General features: G+C 39.1%; 1 protein-coding gene across 1 annotated transcript in view; it reads right to left on the bottom strand.

Annotated features, from left to right (window-relative positions):
- Nucleotides 1-22,547, bottom strand: part of GRIN2A (glutamate ionotropic receptor NMDA type subunit 2A) — a 284,640-nt gene that overhangs the window by 120,613 nt on the left and 141,480 nt on the right. Inside the window, exon 2 of the mRNA XM_077828127.1 lies at nucleotides 7,916-8,508. Within this exon, the coding sequence (XP_077684253.1) occupies nucleotides 7,916-8,508 (593 nt within the window). The remainder of the gene's footprint in view (nucleotides 1-7,915; nucleotides 8,509-22,547) is intronic.

The following is a 22,547-nucleotide window of genomic DNA, read 5'->3' as shown; positions in this document are numbered from 1 at the left end:
CGTCCTCATAAATGCTTTTAATTAATGAACCATCACTGCAGAAGAATAGTGGTTTCACTTGCCATTTGGATTCCTTTTAAAAAAAATCCATTATAAGACACGATGATGAATGCTGCCTTATAAAACTAATGGGATAGTATAGCATAGGTAATAGGAGAGAATTTACATAAGCAACTGTTATTCAAAAGGGATAATTATAGCCATCAAAAATGGCAACTTGTTCAGGCATTGGACTACTTGCCAAAAAATAGGATACTAAGCAGAAGATGTCAAGTATGCTGTCCATCTATATAACTGTAAATAGAGATTGGAATTACTGACTCTTAAGCTATAGCCTGGTACCAAACACAGAGGGTAAAATTAATCATTGGTATAATCAATGGAAGTGAAATGGGTCCAATTCAACTGTCAAGGGAACTTCAGAAATGAAGTACGATGCATTATCAAGAAATTCTAGGATTTATCAGAAGAAAAAGGAGTGATTTTTTTCTTGTATTGACTGAAAATAAATGTATACCCATATATGCTTTTATCATTCCATATTGATTTAGGACTGCACAGCAAGTGTCCTACTAGTGACAAAAACATTTTGCTCCAGACATAATCCGTTAAGTAATGAAACATTCTCAATCATGTAGTAAACTATGTTATGTTTATTTATCCCAATTTTTGACAGAACTTAATGAAATAAGCAAATCCTCAGTAAACTGGCTGTCAAGAGATCTGTTGTGGCATACACGCATTACACAGACTTGTTAGATTATTCATCAAACCATTGTGTTCATGTAAAATTAGGATTGACTCAAATTCAAAAAGAAAAAAAGGAACTAATCTGGTATTGCTGGAAGCTGGAATCAAAGTACTGAACCAAATGAATTAATATCAGGGCTTGTTATATAAAAAGCCTTTCCCATGTAAGGAATGCATTGCTTTCACAGACAGGATGCATGTTGGCAACATCGATATGTCAGAGACAAGAGTGAAATCAGGGAATGAATGTGGGTAGAGGATCATATTGAAGACTAAGTTCCACTTGATTTTAAATTTTCAAAGAAGTTGTTAGATTGGTTTGTTTTTGTAAGCCACACTGTACAAACTAAAAAGAAAAGGAGTACTTGTGGCACCTTAGAAACTAACAAATTTATTTAATTTGCAAACTGGATAAAATTAACTTAGGCTTGAATAGAGACTGGGAGTGGATGGGTCATTACACAAAGTAAATCTATTTCCTCTTGTTTATTCCGCCCCACCCACCCCCACTGTTCCTCAGATGTTCTTGTCAACTGTTGGAAATGGCCCACCTTGATTATCACTACAAAAGGTACCCACACCCTACTCCTGCTGGTAAAAGCTCACCTTAAGTGATCACTCTCATTACAGTGTGTATGGTAACACCCATTGTTTCATGTTCTCTATGTATATAAATCTCCCCACCGTATTTTCCACTGAATGCATCCGATGAGGTGAGCTGTAGCTCACGAAAGCTTATGCTCAAATAAATTTATTAGTCTCTAAGGTGCCACAAGTTCTCCTTTTCTTTTTGCGAATACAGACTAACACGGCTGCTACTCTGAAACCTGTACAAACTAAGTTAATCAAAACAGAAATAGACAGATATTTGTCAGTGTTTTGTTGGTCTGTTTATTGAATAAAGCCTCAAAGTTCTTTCAAGATGGCTCCACTTCGCCATGTATGTGCCTAATCTTACTATTGACTTCAACTGGACTACTTACAGGAATAAGAGCTATGTGTATAACCAGGGTTTGTAGAAGGGTTTGAGGAAGAGCTCTGTGTGGCTCGAAGGCTTGTCTCTCTCACCAACAGAAGTTGGCCCACTAAAAGATATTACCTCACGTACCTCGTCTCTCTGAGGCTATGGAGGATCAGGTACTGTATTCCTAAGCACTGCTTTTCTCCAGACCAATGCCCTCTGCACCGCCTGAGCTCTGCATTGAAGCTCGATGAAGTAGAGTACAAGAATGACCACTCGTACTAGGCTTTGCACCAGCCCCCACACAAGCTAGTGAGGGGCCTGTGTACAGGACAGGGACAGGGCATAGAATCTGCATTTATACTGTGCAAGGAGTAAGCAGTAGCTGGGCATACTGCTCCAGACTCACACTTTGGCCACAGATTGGGATCAGAGGGAGATTCACTACCTACCCAGCAAAGCCACATAATCACTGTAGCTGTAAGTAGGTTCATACATTTCGCCCACACTTAGTAGTGTATCTGTAGATGCACCTCCAAACTTTATACATTTTTACCCTACTAGAAAAACTCCAATGGCATGTATAAAAAAAAAACAAACAAAAAAACAATAGCAGGGGTTTTTGGGAGAGGGAGTTTTTGTTCAGATATCGTGTTAATACACTGCTAGCTCTAATTGTATTGTTATGTGAGTGACCATATTGTGTGTAATGGTATACCTGCCTTGGGAGATTATGGGTATATTGCAAGTGAGGAGGGAGCATTCCAACAGATGAGCCATTCTGTTTTTCTCAACTGCAGATTGTTACCTATGCTCCTAAATTTAATGCTACTCAAGGTAAACCTCTAGACATTAACTTGAAAAATATGTATGTTTCAAGTACTCACTGTGAATTTTCCTTTACATTTTTTCCACATGGTGAGACACTCTAGGGGAAAGCCGATTTCTTCCCACATATATTAGAAATGGACATTGATCAGCTTATCCCAATAAATTCAAGCAAACCAGCATTTTTCCTGTGTCTAAAAAAGCCAACAGCAGCATCTTAGAGTTGCAGTGAAGGGGGGAGACAGCCTGTGTGTGCTCAAGAGAGATAAAATGCCTTCAGCCAGTGCGTTGCTCACAGGAGTCAAGGGGTAAAACATTGAGAGTTTTTGCTTTGTAATAGATTTCACTTCAAAACAGATTTTCTTTTAAAAAATCCAGAGCTTAAAGTGATCATCTGGATGCAAAAAATAGTGTGTAAAATGTTACCTATCTTCATTTACAAACGAACTACGTATAGTGAAGTGGGTTTAGAATACAATGCTAGGTTTCAAGCTGAATTTGACAGTGATGATAAAAGTGAGGGTCTGAAAGCCTCTTTTTTTTCTGCTTCTTTCCTGAGCTTGTTTACATTTAGCATCAGGTATTACCTACTGTAGGGTTTTTTTCAAGATACAGTACTCGCCACTGAGTTCTCAGCTTTGGCATTTGCAAGCTGTATCACGTGTGGAATTCACTGTTATGGTGAGACATTCAATACAGATCAGTAAGGCATGACATAGTGGACCTTAAGCCCTTCAACTATTTACAGTAATTTTAGCCTTTCCCCCGTTCATCAATACTCCTTGTTTAAATCCGTCCTTTAATACTGCTTTCATGTATTTTTTTTAGTTTAAAATAGAACAAGGCAGCATGAAAGCCCTGAGTGCTAATCCTAGCTCAGTCACTGGCTTGCTGTGTAGCCTTGGGCAATGCACTTAAATAGGTAACCTCCATTTTTCTGATGGTAAAAGTGAAGCACATTCAACTTATCTGCTGCACCACGGTACTAAGAGGGTTAATGTTTCCAAAGCACTATGGAAGTGCTAAGCATTTGTATATATTGATTCTGGCATTATACAGTAAATATTAATTGAGTACTCCAGCATAATTATTTTTTAAAAATATAAAAATGACTAATTACAGGAACTACGTCAAGCAATTTCTTATTATTGTGACATTTCCTCTATAAATCGTAAATAGCACCCTCCCCACTCCCGTTATATTGTGAAATTTGGAAGAGAATGAATTGTCTTCCATACAGGAAAACTTATGCTCATGTTATAGGTAGACATGACTGCTTCCAACAGGAAAGTGGCTTTATTCACCGTCGTATATTACAGCTCCATCCACCAGTAATTTGCAGGTGCATTATGCATTACATACTGTAGGATCTCATGTTACAGCCTAATTGCATTGCGGAGATGCATGCATTCCCCCTGTAGTCATACAGATTAATGGCAGCACATGATCACACAGAGGAGGAATGCTAAATAGCTAGTTCCGCTCCAAAGCAGCGAGTGACTGAACAGGGGAAAATGTTTCAAAACATATCCAAGCTTTAAAATGGACTTCCACCTTGAACAGTGTTTTTTTTAAATACAAGAGCTTTTAAAAGTGAAAGGGTATAACTGTGAAAGGTATTCAAGGCTGCAACATTCATGGAATTTGGGGTGCAGAGTTAACGCTGAATTTATATTTTCAGTGTAAGCTCTAATATTAAACTGTGTGATTTAGTGAGCACAGTGTCAGTAGTTTTTTTGGGGATTTTTTAAAAATGTTGACATATACTTAACATAAGAAGAAATGAAGAGCAATAAAAACTTGGTATAGAGATTACAGTGAATCTGACATTGATTCAGATTTGTTCTGTCTTAGAATAAATGATTTTGGAAACATATTGCCAGTAGCTATGTTGTAACAGGTTGTCACTGCATAGTTTTTTGAGTGTTCCTCCCTTCCCTCCTTTTCCTCCTCCCTCCCACCCCCCCATCCCCCACTCCATGGAGGGGGGAATTCACAGATTTTTCTGCAGCAATTCTGCTGATTTTCCACGGTTCTTTCAGAGGCTCAGGGTGGGATGGAGGGAGCCAGGAGGAGGAAGCCTACCGCTTAGTGCAGCTCCTCACCAGGGCCACACGAATTATGGAATGTGGATATGAAGCAAGAAAAGCTCTACATGATACAGTATTTGGCATTTAGCAGAAACTGCCGGGAATGACGTCTACATAGACAGCAGCAGCACCAAAGTGGAGCCGTTTTGAAAGGAAAAGCAGCTATTCCTGGATGCCATAATTTTACATACCAATTCTTAATATAAATACGCATGCCTATTCTACACTATATGAAAGCACAACTCAATCTCCTTTTCTCAACCCCACTTCACAATCTCCCCCAAATTTAATTACATTCTCTATCTGAAGCAGCACAGATTCTGCAAGCAAAGTTAAAACCAGTTGACCGTTAAAATAGCGTTGGAAAGTCATGCTAATTCAGTGAGCCTCCTGCAACACGGTTTTATAAACTCATTGCTATAGATGTTTTAGAAGTGAATTCTAACATGTTTCTGTGGTGGCCATCCATTAGGGGCCTTAGAAGACCCTGAAAAGCACATTTCCCCACTTCTGATAAGTTCACTCATTGACAACGGTCAGCCCTTTCACCTTTAGGAGACTTGAGTTTTAAATACCTTTAAGGGTTCTTCTGTTTTCCACCATAAAAGGACAAATAGACACATTTTTTTGTTTTAAGGAAGTAAGTGTTGCCATCAATCCCCTCTGTCTTGCTCTAAATTTAGGTAGTATAGTAACTATTCACCACACTGTTTAGAATTAACCTTCTATATCCAGCATGCAGGCACTATAAATCTACTGCTGTGGGTCAGGATACTCCAGACTTAGAAGAGTTAGGTTTCTGTTCTTTGCTGAACTGTTCACCCAGTGCTATACTAATTTGAAATGAGTGACTTTGCATTACTGGGCTGGCATATGTTTTCTGATCCACAGCCAAAAGAAGCCAAAGCTCTGGGCTACAGATGCTGTAGCAAGCGACCATAGTGAATGAAAGTGGACATAAAGAAAATCTGTTCTCCACATCTGGAGGTTTACACATGCACCCTGTGTGACGTTGCTCTCCATATGTTTTATGGAAATATGCTTAGAAGTGTGAATATGATGTAATTGGAATATGCTTTATGCAAAAGGTCTCTTGTAAGTTATCATAACAAAGGTTATAACCTACTGAATATATTCCTCCTATTTGTATGCATGTATCATTCTTGTATCTGAAGCTAGAAATATGAAGTTTAACTCTGAGGTCCTATTGTAATTATGCAAAGTGTGGTTTAATGGTGGTTTAATGGTGGTTTAAAATCTTGATGGCTCCCATTGACTAGGACAAAAGAGGCAGCCAGTCATGAGAAAACCCCTGCTTACCACCTGAGATGTCTGCTGGATCTAACAAAGACTGTACCAGGGGAAAGAATTGGGTCCAGACTAGGAAGGGATCTAGTCTGTGAAAGAAGCTTATTGGAACATCTTTGAGGGTGAGATATTACCTGTAATCAATTTCTTAATGTATTAGGCTGTGACTTGTGTGTTTTCTTTTATTTTGCTTTGTGACGTACTTTGTTCTGTCTGTTATTACTTGAAACCACTTAAATTCTACTTTTTATACTTAATAAAATCATTTTTTGCTTATTAATAAACCCAGAGTAAATTATTAATACCTGGCCATAGTGGATGCAAATATTCTAATGTGAATGTACTGTGATACTGAGCAGCAGCCAAATTATAGGTCATACGGGCAATGCCCCTTTTACTGATTGACATTCCATTAGGTATCACACACACACAGTATTTCTGGAGAGGATTTCTAGTTGTGTGTGTGTGTGTGTGTGTGTGTGTGTGTCCTTTCTAAAGTTACTGTGTGTCAGGAGTCATAACTCTGGAAAAGAAAAAACAATATGGTATACCAGCAGGAATAAAAAGGAGAGAGAGAAAGAGAGAATGATTTGAGTGGTGGATAAATGTATTACTTAATTCTATTTAAAATATAAGAGTGTATTGATTTCTCTCTCAAAACTATGTATTTCTATATACTATACCTATAAGTCACATTCATTATCAGCAAAAGAAAATAGCCACAATTTTGCATGCGTTACTGTATTTAGGAATTCTATACACATATTTCTCCTCTTTCTTTTCACATTTTCAAAATACTGGAGAAATTAGGAGGACTAGAACCTGGCTCCTTTCTCTGTTTATGAATTATTCAGACTTCCATTTTTTACTATGTTGCCTGGTTATTTAGAAATTATTCAATGAATAGTTTATACAAAAATATTTCAGCCTCTAGAGTGCTTAAATTCTTTCCCATAAGCACAGCTTTGAATATTTTTTATTTGTGTTGTGTGATTGCCACTTAAATCACACGACATTCTTGCCGTTCCCTGACTGGACACTTCCCAAGCATACTTGCTCAAATACATCTTGGTACTCATCACAGCATCATTCATTACACAACCATGTAAGTATAGGTATTGAAGAATACAATATCCAATTACATATGCAGGGGAGACTTCAGGGAGGCAGAATGCAGTTAAGTGTGGTTATTAAAGGTTCTCTCACAAGTGGTCAGGACTTTGATTTACATTTACTCGAACCTCCCAATGCCCCTAAGACAAGACTAGAGAAGAGTTTATTGAAACTAAACAAACAGTTCCCGTTTGAAAAGTGACACATTATTGCGAGAATACTTCCATGTCAACTTGGGTTAATGCTGATGACTTTTTACATAAGTTTCCAAGGTAAAATACTTACAAGCAGAGGTAGCAAAAAACTACAATAGTAACAGACTTCTGTTCCTGTCTGTTATTAGTTGCCCAGATTACCCTGGACTTGTATAATTTCCTGCATCACCATTTTAACACAGAGTAAAAAGATGAACAAAGTATTAACTAATTAGAGTCCTCTAGGAGTTAATGGGAGTAACGCAAACTCAGTCAAGGCCTGCATAGTATTTTGGCAATTTCACCTCCACATTACATTTTTGAGAAATTATTAAAGACACAACAGATAATTAATTAATTTATCCCACCAACCCACTATGCTGAAACCAAATTTATGAAGGTACCAGATCCAAAGAGATGGTAGCTCTCTCCTGCAAGGAGCAAGGCATCAGTTCCATGCATAGAATAGTACAAGTAACAACATACCAGACCTTTTTGTAGAAATCCCCTGGAAATCTCTGACAAACAATAAATACAGCATATCTTTTATAAAGAGGCTGAAGGGATTAATAAAAAGTATTATTTTACTACAAGGAAATATATTGGTACTAATCTGAAAAAAATAATCTTCAAAACCATGTACAGTATAGGAAAAAAGTAGAACGTCTTACTTGTGTAGTGTGTGAGATGGTCTCTCAGTCTTCTCTAGTTGTCCATAGCAGCTGGTTTTTGCTTCTGGAATGAAGGAGTACTTTTCCAACATGGCTGATGCAGCTGTGCTGATAATCCCAAGAGCATCCCGCACCCGAGCTTCTAAACTATAGTCCCATTCATCATAGGATGCTGAAATTAGCCCTGAAGGAAATTCCTTGGGAGTGATTTCTGTGTTGCCACTAACCAGGCTGGGGACTATCCAGAAGAAATCATAGCCTGTAAGGCCTAGGGAACGGGCTTCATCAAGAATGTAAACAGCTTCATCCTTGGAACAATAAAGCAGGATAACAGATGAATGAATTTTCTTCAACTGAATCTGGGTCTTGGCATCCCCAATGGCAGTATCAAGTATGATCACATTCTGCATGTCCCAGCCCACAAAACTGTTTTCCACTGTGGTCTTGATGAAACTTATGAAGTCCTGGTATCCAGGAAAGGTGCTGGTCACCAAGGAAAAGACATGCCAGTCATAATCTTGCATCACTTTCAGCATGACAATGGCTTCCTGCTGGATAGACGCCCCAAACTGGAAGAATGTGGACATCACATCCTAGAATATGCAAAAGACAATGAAAGGTTACTATAATTGGACTGATGTGCAAAGAAGAGAGGATGTCTGTGTCTTCTGTCCTCTTAAGGCCCATAATGGTTACCGCTCTAACTTTCAGTGACTGTACGAAGTTCAAAGAATCTTTTTTTATATTTTACATATAACACAGCCAGGCAGATGTTGCTGTTTTCTTGTAGTCAGTAACACCAACCACCAGTAATTGCAATGGCTGATTAAATCTTTAGGAAAAATGACATGAGCATCTAGTTATCTACTTGGCAAATTTCTCAAAGCACTTGAAGGTAAAGGAAGTAAGTCAAACTAGTAGTTATAGATGAACCATATAGATCTCTACACTATTTGAATGAATTAACTCCACCATACTGATGTAGATTTACCCACTTTTATTGTGAAACAGTGTAGTCCAGCTGGATTATTAAACAAAAGGGAAGCATCTTTACGGCATATGCAGTATATGTATGAAGCAACACTGTACACACAGGCCTGACTTACAGAGATGCAGAGCTACCACAAATCTAATTTATTTCAATGGGAGCTGTCAGCAGCTCTACAAACCAGACCCATTGTACTCGCATACTCTGTATTCACTACTCATCACATTACATTCAGGTCACTCTGCCCATCTCAAATTAGAATCGTATTACATCCAGTAATAAAATAATGACTAATTATTTATAATAATGATAACCTAGGAGTGTCTAGCAACATGTTCCAGTCCTCGTGAGATTAGTTAATGGAAGTAAATTTGAAGAAGGTCTTCCATTCTATAACTTGCATCTATGTGTGTTGTCCTAGCGGGCACAAAGGCATCCTTAATTTGCCATCGGACACTTTCCTTGAGTTTGCCTTGCTTAGGTGTATATTCTCAGTCACAACATTTGACATGTTCCATTTTCCTTATGTCTCCCTATTGTGTTTATGTCATCTAACAAAAATCCACTTTTGTCATCTAACAAAAGACATCCACTTATACCATGATATTTGTGTGTACTTTATAATAAGCTCTTTACAGGCTTCTAATATTTCATACATGGACAGGTCATTTGCTAAATTTCTATTTGGATTTTACACAAATTAAAATTACTAGATTATCAAAGCATACACCACCAGTTATATAATTTTACTTTATCCCCAGTAGTAACATCAGGACATATTTATTTCATTTTCAGACACTGATATTGTTCATAGACCATCATGTTGAAATATGTATCTTATTTTTTGAAGAATTTCAAGCATCGGCCGTTCAAGGCTTCTAACACTATCTCTAGAAAAGTGTCAGTCATTCCTCTAATTACTTTATTATTAATACAAACATATATCACAGTTCATCTCAAAGTGCCTTATGAATTCAGCTAAGAACTATTATCTCTATTTTACATATGGGGAAACTGCAGGAGAAAAGGAAGCAGATACATCTATGATCAAAGTCACACAGCAAGTTGGTGTTACGATCAGAATTGAAACTCAGGTCTGTTAATGCCCAGTTGTGTATTCTGTCCACTGAACTATACCAGCTTCATGCAGAGAACTCTCTGCACAGGTGTTTGAGTCTTGTTTGTTTGTTAAGGAGGCAAGGAGTGTTATTACTTTTAGAGCCTTAAGTACCCAACAGGAGGATTTTCTAGGGCTTAACCCCAATGGAAATCCTACCATAGGGTCAAACTATGAAAAAAGCCAACTAGGGCAACAATGTGCGCATCACTGGTGCTAATTAAATCTTCTGCCTTAGCAGGTATTGTCATGTCAAAAAGGGTATTGTGACTGCCAGTGCTAGCCTTCCAATAGATTTGGGTAATGTCCAGTTTGATGAATTAAGGACACTATGAGGCATATTGGGGAGAGAATTAAACATGGGACATTTTACTGCTGAACATTTATAGGAGCAATTCCCCACGGACTCCAATTATAAATCTAAAAAACGTCTTCCTTTCAGGGATACTCACAGCTACATACAAACTGAGCACATTGAAAATATACTCAGAGACAGCATTTCACATCACTACACCAAAAGGAATTAAACATCCAAAACAATTTCCATTAATCTAATTTTACATTATTTCTCCAATACAAAGTAAATAACCAAGTGATTGACTATTTGGAGAAATATTACCAAACCGATAATTAAATCTAATGCACTCTCTTTGCTTTCTTGCTTTTCAGATTTCTAAACTGTGACTGATACATTCTTTTATCTGTGGTGTGCTCAGATGCAATGGCAAAAGGACCTACTATGCACAAATAAAACAGATAAATATTAGCACTTAGGATATGTAAATAGACTTGATTATGAAATTCATCACATCCTTTCACTGCATCCCTATGTACCACTCATGACTATAAGCATAATGGAATTGCTCCTCCAAGTGAAGGATCTGTGCAAAGGCCATTGCCTGCATAGACTCCAGGGGCACATCGGGGAACTCCAAAGAGCAAGGAGACTTACATGAACAGACTATCAGCCACAATACAGCTCAGAGAAACACTTACAAACGTGTCCCTTTCTAATGTGCACATATAGACGCTCAGAGCCCAAGCTACTGTCACAATCCCCTCCAGGGTCATGCATGCTTTCAGAAACATTGGGTAGCGACGTAACTAAAGGAATCTGGCAAGATGAGCGAAATGATTGAAATGAAGCTCTCTCCTTGAAGGATGATGTCTCTGAAATCACTTATTTAGAAAAGATACATTAGCATTTAATGGAGCTCTGGCAACATATTAAACTTTCTAAAGTTTGCCTACATATTGCAGGATTTATTGAAACAGCCTTTTAACAAATTTTGACAATGACTTGACTTATCCACATATTACAAGCAAGCAATTTGCGATTAATACCATCCAATGGTCCAGCTGATTAAAACAATGATTAAGTGGACAAGACAGAACTTTGCTGCAGAGCATTTAGTGTGTTAGCATTAATGTTATGGACCAGATCCTCAGATACTCCATAGTCTTCACTGGTGATATGCTGACTTAATACCAGCTAAGGATCTGGCCACATGTGCTCTGAATGATTTTTTGCCACTACCTTAAAATGGGAGCAGGAGCACGACCTAATAGCACAGTTAAAGAACAACTGGAGACTTACAGCTAAGGTTAGCGGCAAGATGGAAAGTTGCAGGCAGACACCTTTAAAAATTCAGTGGTATCTACAAGAAATATTTATGTGCATATAAGGAAAATATTCAGACATTACATGCACAGGGTTTATTTGGCAAAAGTGATCATTTTGGTGAAGCTGGGAAATTGAAGGCCCAATCCAACAGTCTGTAAACATGCAAAACTCCCCAAAGGGGAGGATCAGGTTCAAAAACACTTAAAATATTAATTTATGTTTTCTTTAAAGTTTTAAAATCATCACCACTGGTAAAAATGGTCATCGCTCCATTGACTTCACTATATATTCTTACTTCTTCTGGGGAAGAGCGAAAACATTTAGTCAGGTAAATGATGCAAATATTTATTTGCAACCTGCAATGGGATACTTTTCCTCTTTGTACCAGAATCAGAAGACGACAGTGACTGACAAAAGAACAAATTAATTTACACCTGGCTGGGCAAGTTAAGCTTGTTTTGATCTTGCTTGTTTAGAAAGTGAGACAACGGGTTAGAAACCAGATTGTTACTCAAGATACGTGATTTAAGCACCAATCAAGAACATTAATTCTATTTAATGATGAAGTATATTATGAGATTAGGGATATAACTAAGGTCCTACCAAATTCATGGCCATGAAAAACACGTCATGGATCGTGAAATCTAGTCTCCCCCTGTGAAATCTGGTCTCTTGTGTGCCTTTACCCTATACTACACAGATTTCATGCGGAGATCAGTGTTTCTCAAATTGGGCGCCCTGACCCAAAAGGGAGTTGCAGGGGGGTTGCAAGGTTATTTTAGGGGGGTCATGGTATTGCCACCCTTACTTCTGCACTGCCTTCAGAGCTGGGAGGCCAGAGAGCGACTGCCGTTGTCCAGGTGCCCAGCTCTGAAGGCAGTGCCCCGCCAGCAGCAGCACAGAAGTAAGGGTGGCCAAACCGCAACTCCCCCAACAATAACTTTGTGACTCCCTCCACAACTCCTTTTTTGGTCAGGACCCCTACAATTACAACACCATGAAATTTCAGATTTAAATAGCTGAAATCATGAAATATATGATATTTAAATCCCATTATGTGAAACTGACCAAAATGGACCATGAATTTGGTAAGGCCCTAGCTATAACCAAGATATTTGCTAATTATTTCTCTCTCCCCTCCCTACCCTGTAGGAAAAATCTTACAAGAAACTGCATAATTTTCTCTTATTTTGTGATCAGCACCTTTTTGTAATCATTTTGAAGATTTTATACTAGGTGTAGTAGACTTTACTCCTACTTTACAGTAATTTATCTCTGGTGCTAAAGACTTTCAGTAGACTATTTTAACTTTTCATGGAGAATGAACAACTGAAATTCAGAGAAGGGTATTCCTGAGCGTCAGTTGATTAGTTGAATATCAAAAGAAGGAGAATAATACTAGAGAATAATAATACTAGAGAAGTGTCAAAGGTGAGCAGATACTGTAGCTTATAGAACAGGGGTGGGGAAACTTTTTGGCCCAAGGGCCACATCGGGGTTGCGAAATGGTATGGAGGGCCAGATAGGGAAGGCTGTGCCTATGCAAACAGCCTGGCCCCCGCTCCCTATCCGCCTCCTCCCACTTCCCCCCCCCAACTGCCCCCCTCAGATCCCCCGACTCATCCAACCCCCCCAATCCTTGTCTCTTGACTGCCCCCTCCCGGGACCCCCCGCCCCTATCCACCCCCCAGGACCCACCCCCAATCCAACCCTCCCTGCTCCCTATCCCCTGACTGCCCCAACCCCTATCCACACCCTGTCCCCTGACAGGCCCCCTGGGACTCCCGACCTCCTGCCCCTTATCCAACCCTCTCCCCCACCCCGTTACCATGCCACTCAGAGCAGCAGGACAGGATTATTGGGAAGCCTGGGGGGGTGCGCGGGTGCAAGTTGTGCTACTCACGCAGCAGCATAACTACAGGCAAGGAGGAACAGCAAGGGAGGGGCTGCGGGCTAGCTTCCCCGGCCAGGAGCCCAGGGGCTGGGCAGGACGGTCCTGCGGGCTGTTGTTTGCCCACCTCTGTTATGGAATGAACTTGACCTTCGCCCATTTCTTTCAAATATAAGGGGAGTGTAACTTTAGTTAATGTCAGAACTATATCATGATTTACTTTTGCTGTTTTAAAACTTTGCTCTGGGGAAAGGCCAAGTGAAGTCTGAAGATGGTAAGGAGTAGAACTGTTCCCCGCCCATGCCTTACAAATATATGCCACATCTTCTTTTATTACTTCAAGGAGTAAAGACCAGAGAAGCAGAATTTTTAAAAGCATGCTATATATAACTTAATCAAGCACATTCTGCTCAAAAATATAAAATTGCTGAACATAGCTTGGGCATTTTTGTGGGAGTATCAGTAATAGCTCAGTCAGAAACACCTCTGGATAAAATTCTAGTCCCAACACAGGCAAAACGTCCAGTGGGAGTTTGCAGAATTTGTTATATTTATTGAGTCTATAAGGACTAGTGCTTTCATAACATGCGTTCTTTTCATGTACTTAGCTAATTAACAATAATTAAAGGGGATTTTGTAAAGTTTCATTTTACAGCACTATTTCAGCTTGAGTCTCCCTTGCTGCTCTGATTCAAGTTTGAAGTGAGTACTAATTTTTGTCATTAGTTTTATATATAAGCAGAAAAGCAAGCAACTAAAAAAACATGGTATGAGCGAGTGGGAAGAGTCGCTGCTGCACAGTGTACAATTCACTTTTCTCTGCTCCTTTATGTTTTTCCAATAAAGGAATCTAATGTATAAAGTTTGTAAGACACATCACCACCTTGAAACAATGTAAAACAATGTGAAACACCTCTTGCAGAGATATTTGTTTTGGCCACTGAACATGATAATGTTATTTTAATTGGTGCACACCTTCTGGGTTTTCACACTGAACAGTCAGTGATTGCTCATACAGTGGAAATTGTGGAGTCCAAGAAAGAGTTTCTGTTCAACTGAAAAGGCTAAGTGAAAAATACTTTTGAGAACAAAAATGAAAGATGGCTAAAAGAGAACATCAGGGAGTACACAGTCTGTGACTGAACTTGGTGACAGACACAGCCAGACTCATGTCAGATACATGGTGACCCAGCAATGATGGGCTTGGGAACTTGATGAGAGAGCATCACAAGGCTGCATCCTTCTACAGGATAATTTTCTACTCCCACTGCTGTAAGGTTGATTCAAGAGGACCAGCCTGCCTTTGTGAAGATCCTTACCTGGGATTTAGGAGGAGGCTGGATCTGTGGACTGTCTCAATACCTTGAGGAGGAAGTAAAGACCCTGAAGATATAAGTTGAGGGAAAGGGACCAGCCAGCTGACCCTTGCAGGTCCAAGAAAAAAAACTTGGAGAACTGACTGAGCCCTAAAGTTTAGGAGGGGTTAAAGTCTACCAGGGCACCTCATCACATTCCTGAATGAAAGCAATTCCAAGTAGTAAGAGGGAGCTGGGTCAGCCCTGGGTCTGGAACTCTTCAATATTTTCATTAATGATTTGGACAATGGAGAGCATGTTTATAAAATTTGTGGAGGATACTAAACTGGGAGGGGTTAAAAGCTCTTCGGAGGAGAGAATTAGAGTTCAAAATTACCTTGACAAATTGTAGAATTGGTGATTTGGGAAAGACAAGTACAAAGTAAGTCACTTAGGAAGGAAAATAGACAACTACAAAATGGGGAATAACTGGCTAGGTGGTAGTACTGCTGAGAAGTATCTGATGGTTATAGTGGATCACAAATGAGTCAACAATGTGATACAACTGCAAAAAAACCTAATATCATTCTGGGGTGTATTAACAGGAGCGTTGTGTATAAGACCCACTATATATTATCCCACTCTGCTCAGCACTGGTGAGACCTCAGCTGGAGTCCTGTGTCCAGTTTTGGGCACTACTCTTTAGGAAAGGTTTGTACAAACTGGAGAGCGTCCAGAGGAGAGCAACAAAAATGATAAAAAGGTTTAGAAAACCTGACCTCTGAGGAAAGGTTAAAAAACTGGGCATGTCTTAAGAAAAGACGACTGAGGGGAGACCTGATAGCAGTCTTCAAATATGTTAGGGGCTGTTGTAAAGAGGATCACTATAAATTGTTTGCCATGTCCCCCCAAGATAGGATGAGAAATAATGGTCTTAATCTGCAGCAAGAGAGATTTAGTTGGAAATTAGGAAAATCTTTTTAACTATAAGGGTAGATAAACTCTGGAATAAGCTTCCAAGGGAGGTTCTGGAATCCCCATTATTTCAGGTTTTTAAGAACATGAGGTTAGACAAACACCTGTCAGGGATGGTCTAGGTTTACCCGGTCCTGCTGCAGCACAGACTGCTGCACTTGATGACTTCAACTGGTCCCTTCCAGCCCTACATTTCTATGACTCTATGAAAATGAGACAAATTAATCAGTCCCTTTACAGCAGCTTCTTCTCTACTTCAAGCAGTATAGCCAACACCTCAACAAACTTCAGAGTTCAAGGACACAATTAAAATTTTGCACATTATATCCTTTGACTGATAACTTTTCAAACAGTTATTACAAATGATTGGAGTAAAGTTAATCCCAGTTCAAAAATTGAGAGGGCTGCTCCAGCAAAAGAAAATACACTGCCATTGCCAGCTGTTTGCAGGGAATTAAAATGAGAATCTATTAGAATCCACATTCACAGATGTTCAGGCCCAAGAGGACCATTAGGATCTTCTAGACGCTAACATAGACTATAGAATTCTTTAATAGAGTCAACAATATACCGCGTGAGTGAGGAATGGTATATACAATTTATTTGGATTTTCAAAAAGCCTCTGAATAAAATCCCTCACAAAATGGACCATCAGGTGAGAGTGAACGCTGTGTTGTGGATTAGAAACTATTTAAAAGATAGAAAACAGAGCATAGGGAATATGTGGCCAATTTTCAACATGGAAGGAGGTTAACAGCAATATGCCCCTAGAGTTATACTGGGACCTATGCTATTTAATACATTTATTCATGAATTGGAAAAGGGATTAAAAACTGAGGGACCAAACCTGCAGATTACAAAGTATTTAAATTAGTCAAATCTCAAAAGGATTTTAAGGCACTTCAGGAGTAACAAAGCTAGGCAGCTAAACATAATGGCATATGAAGTTAAAAGCAGAGGAGTGAGAGGTATATTGGAAGGAATAGTTTGAACTACTCAGAGGTGTTGATGGGTTATAAGTTAACATACATCTCAGGAGGGAGAACTACATATCACTGAAGATCGTCCACTGACAATATCTATTCATTATGGAGCAATCAAGAAAGCAAACAAATTGTTAAGGAATACCGAAAAGGGGTGACATTAAAAAGTTTTAAGCATTATTCTCCATTATAGAAAAAACAGAAAGAGATTAACATTTGTACCCTCTTACTCTTCCCATTAGGGAAGCTAGAGCCTTACCCATTCATAAGAAGGGAAACATAAAAAATAGGGTAAAATAAATACACCGTGGAGACCAATTCTGTGCACTTTTCACAACATCTTATGTCGTGGAACAGAAAAGTTGTAGGAGGGATCTGTGCAGGTGCAGCTGCTACAGTGCTGCAGACAGTCAACTGTAAATGGGCACTTTCCAACTGAGGGCTGAAAAGCAGAAGCAGATGCTGCTACCACTGCACTTCATTAAAAGGTTTCAGAGTAGCAGCCGTGTTAGTCTGTGTTCGCAAAAAGAACAGGAGGACTTGTGGCACCTTAGAGACTAACCAATTTATTTGAGCATGAGCTTTCATGGGCTCACTTCATCGGATGCATTCAGGGAAAAAGTGGTCTTAATTAATGAGCTCATGTACAACTAAGGGGAGGTTCAGTGTCACACCTACTGTTTTGGCCTAGAGCAACTAAGATCAATTAAACAAGAAAAAAAATATGCATGTGTGTCAAGAAATCCAGCACTCCTCCTGCTAACAATCTTGGTTAAACAAGTGTCCTTCTGTAGTATGCAGTGTCAGAGTGCCAGGCCACATAACAGCTGTAAATGAACTTCAAACTCATAAAGGGGCCTTAAAAGTAGACTGTTATCAGTATCTCAATAGAGGTCCATCAATGGCTATTAGCCAGGATGGGCAAGGATGGTGTCCCTAGCTTCAGTTTGCCAGAAGCTGGGAATGGATCACTTGATGATACCTATTCTGTTCATTCTCTCTGGGGCACCTGGCATTGGCCACTGTCAGAAGACAGGATACTGGGCTAGATGGACCTTTGGTCTGACCCAGTATGGCCGTTCGTATGTTCTTATGATTTCCCAGAAGTACCAAGTACATCAAATTTTGCACCTCAAACTAGCTCAAGGCAAGAGAGTCTTTGATAATGTTTCATCTAATAAAATCTGACAATATGAATGTAACCGGTATGCTGAAGAACAACAGTGAAGTTAGAATTTTTATACCAGTACCCACTGTGGAGCCTTGATTCATCATAGCCCAAAATATGAACTTCCTGAAGAAAAGCTTTGTTTTACGTAGTTGGAAAGCGGAATGAAGTCTTTGTAAAATACACATTCCATTATCCTGAGCTAAAGCATCCTCATGAGATGCAGAACTCTCACTTGTGAAGCTGAGGAGATAAAATTCAGACATACAGATACATAGCGATGACTCCGAAGTGTTGTAAGTGCCAAGATGAGACCTAACTAAGCACATGAAAGTTTGATGCTACAGTATGTGATGGATGGTAGGGAAGATAATTATAATGTAGAGATATGCAGATAAAAATATGCACTACCTGCATCTACTGAATACACCCACTCAGTCCCACACCTTTTCCTTGACAAATCCATGTTTCAGTGTTGACATCTCGTTTCAGGATGCATAGACTTGCACGGGCAAGACTTCTGAGAACAGTGTTGTCATACTTCAAGAGACCTTTCAGGCACTATACCCTTTGGGCAAATAGTACTCTGGGCAGAAGCATCTCTGCCCTACGTATATTCATGTTATTTAGAGCTTTATGTGCATAACAAGGATTTTTCAGCTATGAACTGTATCTATCTTATCAAGTTATTATTCTTCAGTTGAGGAAAGGTAAAATATACACAGGTGTGGTTCTTACTTCTAGCAAAAAATAGAAAAGTTCACCTACAATATGCAGGATGGATACATGACAAAAACAATGAAAGGAAGCTAGAAATGAACTCAAGCTGCCAAGCCTAGCTCACAATATTTTTCCATCACATTCATTATTTCTTTACTTACAAGGTTTAACGAAAAGTTCTAGGGAGGATTACAGATGTGATACTGGGTTGGATTTACGGTCTAGTAAATCCAATACTTTGTTTCCAATGGTGGACAAACGCAAAAAAGAAGATAACTCTTCTTAATGAGCTTAGCCAAATATTTGACACTGTACCCCTTTCAGGAGTCTGATTTATCTTACATATCCCCAAGTATCACCTCACTTAAAAACTACTTGCTTACAAAATCAGACATAAAATACGGAAGTGTCAGAGCATACTACGACTGAAAAATTGCTTGCTTTCTCATTTCTACCACATAATTGTAAAATAAATCAATTACAATATAAATATTGTACTTACATTTCAATGTATTGTACATAGAGCACTATAAACAAGTCATTATCTCTATGAAATTTTAGTTTGTACTGACTTTGCTAGTGCTTTTTACATAGCCTGTTGTAAAACTAGGCAAATATCTAGATGAGTTGATGTACCCCCTGGAAGACCTCTGCGTACCCCCAGAGCTACACGTATCATTGGGTGAGAACAACTGGAGTAGGGCATTTAGCTTCTAGAAACTATGAAACTCCAGGCCCAGGCCCTACATGACCGCTATACAGCCCCCTCTTGATCCCTTGACAACAGAGCTCCCTAAGGAACCATCATTCTAGCCCTCAAAAAGGAGGGTTCCACATTGCTTAAGAGCTAATACTGACTGAAGCCAGCTTAAAGTTAAAGCCGTTGCTGAGATGATGATGAACATACTGCACCCATTCCCAGCTATGGGACAACCCCTCCACACAAAGATCCTTTCACCCTGTCCCCATGAGCAGGTCCATCCCTTCTGCACAGAAAGAGGAAGATCCAGTTTACTAAAATGTATTATTCAACTTCATTCAATTATTTGTTATTCATGTAACTGAGAACAGGCGAGCTTGGAAAGCAGTCAAAGCAGCATCACAGAGAGTCTCCATCAAATGGTACCGGCTGCTGCTCGGTTCCTCTTCCAGGCGACTGTTTTCCAATGCTGTATTCAGCATGAAGCAAATTAAATTAAATTTGAAAAGCAAAAAACATCTAATCTTTAAAAATCCTTATACCTTCGCCACTCATGTTCTGTCTACACTTCTAATATTCTCTAATGTGAAACTGCAGCCATCGTTCTGGGAGCTTTAGGAGATGTTTAAATTCTTTTTTAAACTAAAAGTTAATGAAGCAAGATCAGTGGTTTTTCTCAGGGGACAAGCATCCATCACCACAACGTGAATATCAGCCTTGTTGGAAGTCTCAGTGAAATGACAAATATTTAAATGGGCAGAGAAAAGCTGCTTCTGCTCATGTGTGTCCATCAGACCACAGATGGCCACTCTAAGTTAGGGTAGACTCATCCAAGCAGAGCCAAAAACTTCAAAAAACAATCAACGACAGTACTGGTGGACCTGCTGCAGGCAGTGGGACAGGCCACCCCAACACATGCTGCTCATTCCCCTCTGCTGCCCTAGGGCAGTCCTTGCCAGCTTGCCCCTGTGCTACCATCACTACACTGAGCAACTGGAAGGCACCTCAGACAGTAATATTACATTGGTGGGAGTGCGGAGAACAAGCGTCAACTGAAGTGTGGGAAGATTCATTAATATTTGTAATCTTCATGCCTGTCAAGAGGACAGATATTCTAAAGCAATGCTCACAATATGAATAATCCTAAATTGCAAGATCCCTGCCCCACAACTTGAGCTTCCTGCCCACAAAGACCATGCTTCCTGAGCAATTTCAGCCAAATGGCTGCCTCTGAAAGGGATTACTTCTGACGACAATCAGCTAGCTCTAACATGTCATACCAGGAAGTGCTGCCTTACAGAGTTAACCAACACACTGGAACATCAGAACTCAATAAACAGTCAAAACAACTTCACGAATATTTTCATGAACAAAAAGCAGAAATTTGAGCTCATTGTGATTAGTGGGTCATCCATTATTCACAATTATTTGCACAACCACTGGGTAACCATAAAAATAGAAGACATTAATTCTGACAGCTTGGCAAATTTTAGCATAAATGTTTATTTTTCTGAAAATTGGGACCAGAAGTCCATTGTTGTTCATTTCTATTTTCCAGTTTAAAAATATTACAGGCATCCAATCTGACATAGGATACCAGTTGTACACCATATATATAGAATAATCAAACCAAACCATTTGGGAACACCCAATCTGAAGATTATTCATCCAAATTATTCAGCAAATAACAAATAATTTCAAAGAAAATCAGCATTCATCAGCAAATGTTTCACTAGCCAAATATGGGGCTAAATTATTACTTTTCATAACATGGTCCAACCAGCTTTAATCATCAATGCCACTACAAATTGTATTTGAACAATGGGTATTTTGTTAACCTCATCTGTCCAATAAAACCCCAATAAGAGATAATTTTCAACAGCTTTTCAATTTCTCAAATATGAAACACTGGAACTTTTTTTGTAAAAATAAGACACAGGCTCAGAACAAACAAGCAGAAAGTAGTATCTTTTAAAATATAAACTTCTTACTAATTGCCGGAATGATTTATCTTCAATTATAGACCATCCGTTTGGCACATTTCACTCTAACAGATTACCTGGCTTTAGTAGAAAATACCATTAAACCATTCCTACTGAAAGAGGCCTCAACTCAGTTTTTCAAATGACTAAAATCTGAATAGAGAGGCTGTTTCACTCCAATGTTTCACAATACTGTTACATTCAGACAGAACGCGTGTATAAGTGCTAAAATGTGATGTGGTTTTTAAATGAAAACATGTAGTCCAAGAAGGTGTAGAGGCTGATGACATTTAAAAAGGCACTCCATTATTGCACTGAGACCAAGCTCCATGCTTCTGTTCTGCTTTGTCCAAAAAAAAGTCTCCTATATCAGAAAAGTCATTCATTATATTATATTGTGTGATCAAACACTCAAACTGCATAGCACATAGTGTAGTTCTGTATACTAATTGCTTCACCACTGTGACGATAACAGGCTATGTCATTCCCTCTAACGGATGGGTAGCATTTTTTCCTTTAATTCATTCATGCCCTGGCCAATATGTCTTGTGAACATGTCAGATTTATTAATCCCCAGTCTCTCCACAAAAACAGAAGACTCTGAATGAAGAGTAATGACAGAAACATGAAACCAGGTGTCAAGTCTAAAATAGCTGGAATATACCATTTGTGGCTTTCCGTGAGGAATTGTTTTCCTTGTAGCATCATCTCAACCCCTCTGAGAAACATGGTGGATTTCATCAGCTGGTCATGACCAAACTTCATCATTGGGCATAGACTGAAGTATAAATAAAGACAGCAATATAAAAACACCACTTAAGTGTTTAGAATTGTGTGACAAATGAATGTAGAGGGGAAAATGAATATCAAGGACTCAAATTATTATTTGAAAATGAAACAACTAAATCAGCAAGAGGGCCCAACGGAGCGATCACGGAGGTTCCACACCTCTCTTTTTGGAATCTAAATGTATGCTACTAGATGTTCCCATTAACAAACAAATGAGCAGAAGAGTCTGAACATGCCAAACATTAATAGGACTGCAGTTTACTCTGCAGACAGCAAGAGTAAGAGTTACACACAGGGCCTGATTATATAAATCTTGATGAGGATAGAGTCTGGAGCTTAGTGCATAAGCCTCTACCGTATGAGCCAAAAGCCAACTGGCTGTTAGCTAAGGCTGTAGAGC

The sequence above is a fragment of the Eretmochelys imbricata genome, chromosome 10 (assembly GCF_965152235.1).
Source record: "Eretmochelys imbricata isolate rEreImb1 chromosome 10, rEreImb1.hap1, whole genome shotgun sequence".
NCBI classification, from domain to species: Eukaryota; Metazoa; Chordata; order Testudines; family Cheloniidae; genus Eretmochelys; species Eretmochelys imbricata.
The sequence above is the reverse complement of the archived record's forward strand: the minus strand, read 5'-3'. Positions and strand labels throughout refer to the sequence as shown.